Source organism: Oncorhynchus nerka, unplaced genomic scaffold (assembly GCF_034236695.1).
Source record: "Oncorhynchus nerka isolate Pitt River unplaced genomic scaffold, Oner_Uvic_2.0 unplaced_scaffold_3353, whole genome shotgun sequence".
Classification (NCBI taxonomy): domain Eukaryota; kingdom Metazoa; phylum Chordata; class Actinopteri; order Salmoniformes; family Salmonidae; genus Oncorhynchus; species Oncorhynchus nerka.
Window position 1 is genome coordinate 1 of NW_027037942.1, and position 9,489 is coordinate 9,489.

The following is a 9,489-nucleotide window of genomic DNA, read 5'->3' on the forward strand; positions in this document are numbered from 1 at the left end:
AGGGCTGAGTGGAACAGGGCTGAGAGTAACAGAGCTGAGTGGAACAGGGCTGAGTGGAACAGGGCTGAGAGTAACAGAGCTGAGTGGAACAGGGCTGAGTGGAACAGGGCTGAGAGTAACAGAGCTGAGTGGAACAGGCTGAGGGAAAATAGGCGAGTAACAGAGTTGAGGAATATAAGCTGAGGTGGAATAGAAGTTGGAGCACAGGAGTTGAGTGGAATAGGGCTGAGGGAATAGGCTGGCGGAAGAGAAGGAGTGGAACAGGCTAAAAGAGAAGAGAGTAACAGGGCTGAGTGGAACAGGGCTGAGAGTAGCAGAGCTGAGTGGAACAGGGCTGAGTGGAACAGGGCTGAGAGTAACAGAGCTGAGTGGAACAGGGGCTGAGTGGAACAGGGCTGGGAGTAACAGAGCTGAGTGGAACAGGGCTGGTGGAACAGGGCTGGTGGAACAGGGCTGAGTGGAACAGGGCTGAGAGTAACAGGGCTGAGAGTAACAGGGCTGAGTGGAACAGGGCTGAGTGGAACAGGGGCTGAGAGTAACAGGGGCTGAGTGGAACAGGGCTGAGTGGAACAGGGCTGAGTGGAACAGGGCTGAGAGTAACAGGGCTGAGTGGAACAGGGCTGAGAGTAACAGGGCTGAGTGGGGCCAACACATACCTGTTATAGCACCTGATCACTCAAGACTACAGGAGGGTGTGTTCTTAGGACAAGGACATGTCCAGACACAGACAAAACCCCCAGTATCAGCTCTAACTGGGGACATAGAATATGCTGCAGTGTAGAGAGAAGAGCCCAGTCCAGTCTAGTCTAGTGTAGTCCAGTCTAGTCCAGTCTAGTCTAGTCTAGCTCAGCCCAGCCCAGTCCAGTCTAGCTCAGCCCAGCCCAGCACAGTCCAGTCCAGCCCAGTCTAGTCCAGTCTAGCTCAGCCCAGTCCAGTCCAGACATTTGCCCAGCCCAGTCCAGTCTAGCTCAGCCCAGCCCAGCCCAGTCTAGTCTAGTCCAGTCCAGACATTCCCCCAGTCCAGCTCAGACAAAGTCCAGTCTAGTCCAATCCAGTCTAGTCTAGTCCAGACATTCCCCCAGTCCAGTCTAGTCCAGTCTAGTCCAGTCCAGACATTCCCCCAGTCCAGCTCAGACAAAGTCCAGTCTAGTCCAATCCAGTCTAGTCCAGTCCAGTCCAGACATTCCCCCAGTCCAGCCATGTCCAGTCCAGTGTAGTCCAGTCCAGTCCAGACATTCCCCCAGTCCAGCTCAGACAAAGTCCAGTCTAGTCCAATCCAGTCCAGTTTAGTCCAGTCCAGACATTTTCCCAGCCCAGTCCAGTCTGTACCACTAGTTGTTGTTAGAGGAGCTGGGTATGTGTGTGTGTTTGTGTGTGTGTGTGTGTGTGTGTGTGTGTGTGTGTGTGTGTATGTGTGTGTGGGTATGAGTGTGTGTGTACCTGCGTGCAGAATGGTGTCAGCAACTCACAGAGGGAACACAGAGACTAGACCAATGTAGATGGGCAGAGATGATACAATGCTGTGTCTGGGTCTCACAGGGAGAACAGAACTGGGTCTCACAGGAGAAACAGAACTGGGTCTCACAGGGAGAACAGAACTGGGTCTCACAGGAGAACTGGGTCTCACAGAACTGGGTCTCACAGGGAGAACAGAACTGGGTCTCACAGGGAGAACAGAACTGGGGTCACACAGGAAGACTGGGTCTCACAGGAAACAGAAACTGGGTCACACAGGAGAACAGAACGTCAGGAGAACAGAACTGGGTCAGAACAGAACTGGGTCTCACAGGGAGAACAGAACTGGGTCTCACAGGAGAACAGAACTGGGTCTCACAGGGAGAACAGAACTGGGTCTCACAGGGAGAACAGAACTGGGTCTCACAGGGAGAACAGAACTGGTGGAGACTGGGTCTCACAGGGAGAACAGAACTGGGTCTCACAGGAGAACAGAACTGGGTCTCACGGGGAGAACAGAACTGGATCTCCACAGGGAGAACAGAACTGGGTCTCACAGGGAGAACTGGGTCAGGGAGAACAGAACTGGGTCACACACAGGGGTCAGGAGAACAGAACTGGGTCACACAGGAGAACAGAACTGGGTCTCACAGGAGAACAGAACTGGGTCTCACAGGAGAACAGAACTGGGTCACACAGGAGAACAGAACTGGGTCTCACAGGAGACAGAACTGGGTCTCACAGGAGAACAGAACTGGGTCTCACAGGGAGAACAGAACTGGGAGAACTCTCACAGGGAGAACAGAACTGGGTCTCACAGGGAGAACAGAACTGGGTCTCAGGAGAACAGAACTCACAGGGAGAACAGAACTGGGTCTCACAGGGAGAACAGAACTGGGTCTCACAGGGAGCAGAACTGGGTCTCACAGGGAGAACAGAACTGGGTCTCACAGGGAGAACTGGGTCTCACAGGGGAGAACAGAACTGGGTCTCACAGGGAGAACTGGGTCTCACAGAATGAACTGGCCTCAGGGAGAACAGAACTGGGTCTCACAGGGAGAACAGAACTGGGTCTCACAGGGAGAACAGAACTGGGCCACAGGAGAACAGAACTGGGTCTCACAGGGAGAACAGAACTGGGTCTCACAGGGAGAACAGAACTGGGTCACACAGGAGAACAGAACTGGGTCTCACGGGAGAACAGAACTGGGTTTCACAGGGAGAACTGGGTCTCAGGAGAACAGAACTGGGTCACACAGGGAGAACAGAACTGGGTCTCACAGGGAGACAGAACTGGGTCTCACAGGGAGAACAGAACTGGGTCTCACAGGGAGAACAGAACTCACAGGGAGAACAGAACTGGGTCACACAGGAGAACAGAACTGGGTCACACAGGGAGAACAGAACTCTCACAGGAGAACAGAACTGGGTCTCAGAACAGAACTGGTCTCACAGGGAGAGCAGAACTGGGTCTCACAGGAGAGCAGAACTGAACTGGGCAGAACTGGAGTCTCACAGGGAGAACTGGGTCTCAGGGTGAACCGAACTGGGTCTCACAGGGAGAACAGAACTGGGTCTCACAGGGAGAACAGAACTGGGTCTCACAGGGAGAACAGAACTGGGCCACACAGGGAGAACAGAACTGGGTCTCACAGGAGAACAGAACTGGGTCTCACAGGGAACAGAACTGGGTCTCACAGGAGAACAGAACTGGGTCTCAAGAACTGGGTCTCACAGGGAGAACAGAACTGGGTCTCACAGGGAGAACTGGGTCTCACAGAATGAACTGGGTCTCACAGGGAGAACAGAACTGGGTCTCACAGGGAGAACAGAACTGGGTCTCACAGGGAGAACAGAACTGGGTCTCACAGGGAGAACAGAACTGGGTCTCACAGGGAGAACAGAACTGGGTCTCACAGGAGAACAGAACTGGGTCTCACAGGGAGAAGAACTGGGTCTCACAGGGAGAACAGAACTGGGTCTCACAGGAGAACAGAACTGGGTCTCACAGGGAGAACAGAACTGGGTCTCAGAGAACAGAACTGTCTGTTTAATGATCCAGTCATTTGAATGATGTAAAGCATATATTTCTCTAAGTGGACGATCAATAACTTACAGTAGAGTTGGAATGGCAAACACATTGCATGTCTGTATGTTCATGAGTGTGTGTGTGCAGTATGTCCGTGCATATATGAGTGTGTGTGTGTGTACGTGTGTGTGTGCGTGTGTGTGTATAACAGGTCATAAATATCCAGGAATGTTCAAACTTGGTGTTTCCAACCCGGTCAGCCATCTGCTTGGCTACAGAGCAGTTTCCCAATGAACAACTGGCCCCCCTTATTCTCTACAGACAGTCTCCTGGACTGAGTCCCTAATGACACCCTGTCCTCTATATAGTGCACTAGTCATGACCAGAACCCTATGGTATGAAGGGAGTAGAGTGAACAGAACCCTATGGTATGAAGGATGAACAGAACCCTATGGTATGAAGGGAGTAGAGTGAACAGAACCCTATGATATGAAGGGAGTAGAGTGAACAGAACCCTATGGTATGAAGGATGAACAGAACCCTATGGTATGAAGGATGAACAGAACCCTATGGTATGAAGGATGAACAGAACCCTATGGTATGAAGGGAGTAGAGTGAACAGAACCCTATGGTATGAAGGGAGTAGAGTGAACAGAACCCTATGGTATGAAGGATGAACAGAACCCTATGGTATGAAGGGAGTACAGTGAACAGAACCCTATGGTATGAAGGATGAACAGAACCCTATGGTATGAAGGGAGTAGAGTGAACAGAACCCTATGGTATGAAGGATGAACAGAACCCTATGGTATGAAGGATGAACAGAACCCTATGGTATGAAGGATGACCAGAACCCTATGGTATGAAGGATGAACAGAACCCTATGGTATGAAGGAAGGATGAACAGAACCCTATGGTATGAAGGATGAACAGAACCCTATGGTATGAAGGATGAACAGAACCCTATGGTATGAAGGATGACCAGAACCCTATGGTATGAAGGGAGTAGAGTGAACAGAACCCTATGGTATGAAGGATGACCAGAACCCTATGGTATGAAGGGAGTAGAGTGAACAGAACCCTATGGTATGAAGGATGAACAGAACCCTATGGTATGAAGGATGAACAGAACCCTAGAACCCTATGGTATGAAGGGAGAACCCTATGGTATGAAGGAGTGAACAGAACCCTATGGTATGAAGGGAGTAGAGTGAACAGAACCCTATGGTATGAAGGGAGTAGAGTGAACAGAACCCTATGGTATGAAGGGAGTAGAGTGAACAAAACCCTATGTTTTTTTTTACTTCCGGGTTGGAGCGAGCGGTCGCATCCGCACTCGGTCCGCAGGTAGTATTACATTTCATTATAGTACAACGGTTTGATTTGTCTAATCTTAGCAATTTCTTCTTAGCTAGCTACATAGCCGTCTTTGTATCATAGATAATTGTGTAATTATCGTATTTCGTCGTCCTAACGCAGTCTACACTGCTATCTGCCCTGCAGCTAGCCAGCTAGCTAACGTCCACCGTCTACCGATTAGCAGCACAACTATTACACTCAACTGAACGACTTGATTAGTGTAGTGTTAGCTAGCTACATAGTTGTCTTTGCTGTCTTCGTATCCAAGATAATTGTGTAGTTTAGAGTGTGTAGTTTTAGAGTGATTATCTTAATTTACCGAGGTTAGCTAGCCAGCTATTTGTCGTCCTTAACGTAGGAGACACTGCTAGCTAGCCAACAGCTAGCCAACGTCTACCGAACAGAACTTCCGCACTCAACAACCCGGTCGCATTTCGCTTCGCTCCACAGGTAGTATCACATTTTTTCATTTCATTTCATTACAGTACAACGGCTTGATTTGTTTGATCGTAGCTAGCTACATAGCTAGCTACATGCGTCTTTGTATCAAAGATAATTGTGTAGTCTAGAGCGATTTCCTAGGTTAGCTAGCCAGCTATTGTCGTTCTTTAACGCAACGTAACGTAATCAACACTGCCAGCTAGCCAGCTGGCCCGGATAGCAGCACAGTAGAAACTATTACACTCAACGGAACGACTTGATTAGTGTAGTGTCAACAACGCAGCCACTGCCAGCTAGCCTACATAGTCAACAACGCAGCCTCTGCCAGCTAGCCTACTTCAGCAGTACTGTATCACTTTAATCATTTTAGTCAATAAGATTCTTGCTACGTAAGCTTAACTTAACTTTCTGAACACTCGAGACGTGTAGTCCACTTGTCATTCCAATCTCCTTTGCATTAGCGTAGCCTCTTGTGTAGCCTGTCAACTATGTGTCTGTCTATCCCTGTTCTCTCCTCTCTGCACAGACCATACAAACGCTCCACACCGCGTGGCCGCCACCCTAATCTGGTGGTCCCAGCGCACGACCCACGTGGAGTTCCAGGTCTCCGGTAGCCTCTGGAACTGCCGATCTGCGGCCAACAAGGCAGAGTTCATCTCAGCCTATGCCTCCCTCCAGTCCTCGACTTCTTGGCACTGACGGCAACATGGATCACCACAGACAACACTGCTACTCCTACTGCTCTCTCTTCGTCTGCCCACGTGTTCTCGCACACCCGAGAGCTTTCTGGTCAGCGGGGTGGTGGCACCGGGATCCTCATCTCTCCCAAGTGGTCATTCTCTCTTTCTCCTGCTGTCACAGTTACCAGCCCTTTCAAGCTTAACATCCTTATCATTTATCGCCCTCCAGGTTCCCTCGGGGAGTTCATCAATGAATCAAATCAAATCAAATCAAATTGTATTTGTCACATACACATGGTTAGCAGATGTTAATGCGAGTGTAGCGAAATGCTTGTGCTTCTAGTTCCGACAATGCAGTGATAACCAACAAGTAATCTAACTAACAATTCCAAAACTACTGTCTTATACACAGTGTAAGGGGATAAGGAATATGTACATAAGGATATATGAATGAGTGATGGTACAGAGCAGCATACAGTAGATGGTATCGAGTACAGTATATACATATGAGATGAGTATGTAGACAAAGTAAACAAAGTGGCATAGTTAAAGTGGCTAGTGACATAAGAATGCAGTCGATGATCTAGAGTACAGTATATACATATGCATATGAGATGAATAATGTAGGGTAAGTAACATTATATAAGGTAGCATTGTTTAAAGTGGCTAGTGATATATTTACATCATTTCCCATCAATTCCCATTATTAAAGTGGCTGGAGTTGGGTCAGTGTCAATGACAGTGTGTTGGCAGCAGCCACTCAATGTTAGTGGTGGCTGTTTAACAGTCTGATGGCCTTGAGATAGAAGCTGTTTTTCAGTCTCTCGGTCCCAGCTTTGATGCACCTGTACTGACCTCGCCTTCTGGATGATAGCGGGGTGAACAGGCAGTGGTTCGGTGGTTGATGTCCTTGATGATCTTTATGGCCTTCCTGTAACATCGGGTGGTGTAGGTGTCCTGGAGGGCAGGTAGTTTGCCCCGGTGATGCGTTGTGCAGACCTCACTACCCTCTGGAGAGCCTTACGGTTGAGGGCGGAGCAGTTGCCGTACCAGGCGGTGATACAGCCCGCCAGGATGCTCGATTGTGCATCTGTAGAAGTTTGTGAGTGCTTTTGGTGACAAGCCGAATTTCTTCAGCCTCCTGAGGTTGAAGAGGCGCTGCTGCGCCTTCTTCACGACGCTGTCAGTGTGAGTGGACCAATTCAGTTTGTCTGTGATGTGTATGCCGAGGAACTTAAAACTTGCTACCCTCTCCACTACTGATCCATCGATGTGGATAGGGGGTGTTCCTCTGCTGTTTCCTGAAGTCCACAATCATCTCCTTAGTTTTGTTGACGTTGAGTGTGAGGTTATTTTCCTGACACCACACTCCGAGGCCCTCACCTCCTCCCTGTAGGCCGTCTCGTCGTTGTTGGTAATCAAGCCTACCACTGTTGTGTCGTCCGCAAACTTGATGATTGAGTTGGAGGCGTGCATGGCCACGCAGTCGTGGGTGAACAGGGAGTACAGGAGAGGGCTCAGAACGCACCCTTGTGGGGCCCCGTGTTGAGGATCAGCGGGAGGAGATGTTGTTGCCTACCCTCACCACCTGGGGGCGGCCCGTCAGGAAGTCCAGAACCCAGTTGCACAGGGCGGGGTCGAGACCCAGGGTCTCGAGCTTGATGACGAGCTTGGAGGGTACTATGGTGTTGAATGCCGAGCTGTAGTCGATGAACAGCATTCTCACATAGGTATTCCTCTTGTCCAGGTGGGTTAGGGCAGTGTGCAGTGTGGTTGAGATTGCATCGTCTGTGGACCTATTTGGGCGGTAAGCAAATTGGAGTGGGTCTAGGGTGTCAGGTAGGGTGGAGGTGATATGGTCCTTGACTAGTCTCTCAAAGCACTTCATGATGACGGAAGTGAGTGCTAGTGCAATGAGCTTGATGCCTTGATAAGCTCCTTTCCTGAGGACGGCTCACCTCTCACAGTTCTGGGCGACTTTAACCGACTTTAACCTCCCCACGTCTACCTTTGACTCATTCCTCTCTGCCTCCTTCTTTCCACTCCTCTCCTCTTTTGACCTCACCCTCTCACCTTCCCCCCCTACTCACAAGGCAGGAAATACGCTCGACCTCATCTTTACTAGATGCTGTTCTTCCACTAACCTCATTGCAACTCCCCTCCAAGTCTCCGACCACTACCTTGTATCCTTTTCCCTCTCGCTCTCATCCAACACTTCCCACACTGCCCCTACTCGGATGGTATCGCGCCGTCCCAACCTTCGCTCTCTCTCCCCCGCTACTCTCTCCTCTTCCATCCTATCATCTCTTCCCTCTGCTCAAACCTTCTCCAACCTATCTCCTGATTCTGCCTCCTCGACCCTCCTCTCCTCCCTTTCTGCATCCTTTGACTCTCTATGTCCCCTATCCTCCAGGCCGGCTCGGTCCTCCCTCCCGCTCCGTGGCTCGACGACTCATTGCGAGCTCACAGAACAGGGCTCCGGGCAGCCGAGCGGAAATGGAGGAAAACTCGCCTCCCTGCGGACCTGGCATCCTTTCACTCCCTCCTCTCTACATTTTCCTCTTCTCTCTCTGCTGCTAAAGCCACTTTCTACCACTCTAAATTCCAAGCATCTGCCTCTAACCCTAGGAAGCTCTTTGCCACCTTCTCCTCCCTCCTGAATCCTCCTCCCCCCCCCCCTCCTCCCTCTCTGCAGATGACTTCGTCAACCATTTTGAAAAGAAGGTCGACGACATCCGATCCTCGTTTGCTAAGTCAAACGACACCGCTGGTTCTGCTCACACTGCCCTACCCTGTGCTCTGACCTCTTTCTCCCCTCTCTCCAGATGAAATCTCGCGTCTTGTGACGGCCGGCCGCCCAACAACCTGCCCGCTTGACCCTATCCCCTCCTCTCTTCTCCAGACCATTTCCGGAGACCTTCTCCTTACCTCACCTCGCTCATCAACTCATCCCTGACCGCTGGCTACGTCCCTTCCGTCTTCAAGAGAGCGAGAGTTGCACCCTTCTGAAAAAACCTACACTCGATCCCTCCGATGTCAACAACTACAGACCAGTATCCCTTCTTTCTTTTCTCTCCAAAACTCTTGAACGTGCCGTCCTTGGCCAGCTCTCCCGCTATCTCTCTCAGAATGACCTTCTTGATCCATATCAGTCAGGTTTCAAGACTAGTCATTCAACTGGAGACTGCTCTTCTCTGTATCACGGAGGCGCTCCGCACTGCTAAAGCTAACTCTCTCTCCTCTGCTCTCATCCTTCTAGACCTATCGGCTGCCTTCGATACTGTGAACCATCAGATCCTCCTCTCCACCCTCTCAGAGTTGGGCATCTCCGGCGCAGCCCACGCTTGGATTGCGTCCTACCTGACAGGTCGCTCCTACCAGGTGGCGTGGCGAGAATCCGTCTCCACACCACGTGCTCTCACCACTGGTGTCCCCAGGGCTCTGTTCTAGGCCCTCTCCTATTCTCGCTATACACCAAGTCACTTGGCTCTGTCATAACCTCACATGGTCTCTCCTATCATTGCT

The 9,489-nt window shown here is 50.6% G+C and overlaps 1 protein-coding gene across 1 annotated transcript; it reads right to left on the reverse strand.

Moving 5' to 3' along the window:
* Positions 1-1,537: 1,537 nt before the first annotated feature.
* LOC135566783 (keratin-associated protein 10-7-like) lies at positions 1,538-3,384 on the reverse strand (the record flags this gene model as incomplete). Its single annotated transcript, XM_065014395.1, has 8 exons — positions 1,538-1,679; positions 1,812-1,982; positions 2,107-2,141; positions 2,250-2,414; positions 2,510-2,615; positions 2,737-2,837; positions 2,998-3,120; positions 3,253-3,384. Coding segments are annotated over 8 exons (975 nt in total), but the record flags the coding sequence as incomplete, so codon positions are not given.
* Between the last annotated feature and the right edge of the window lie 6,105 nt (positions 3,385-9,489).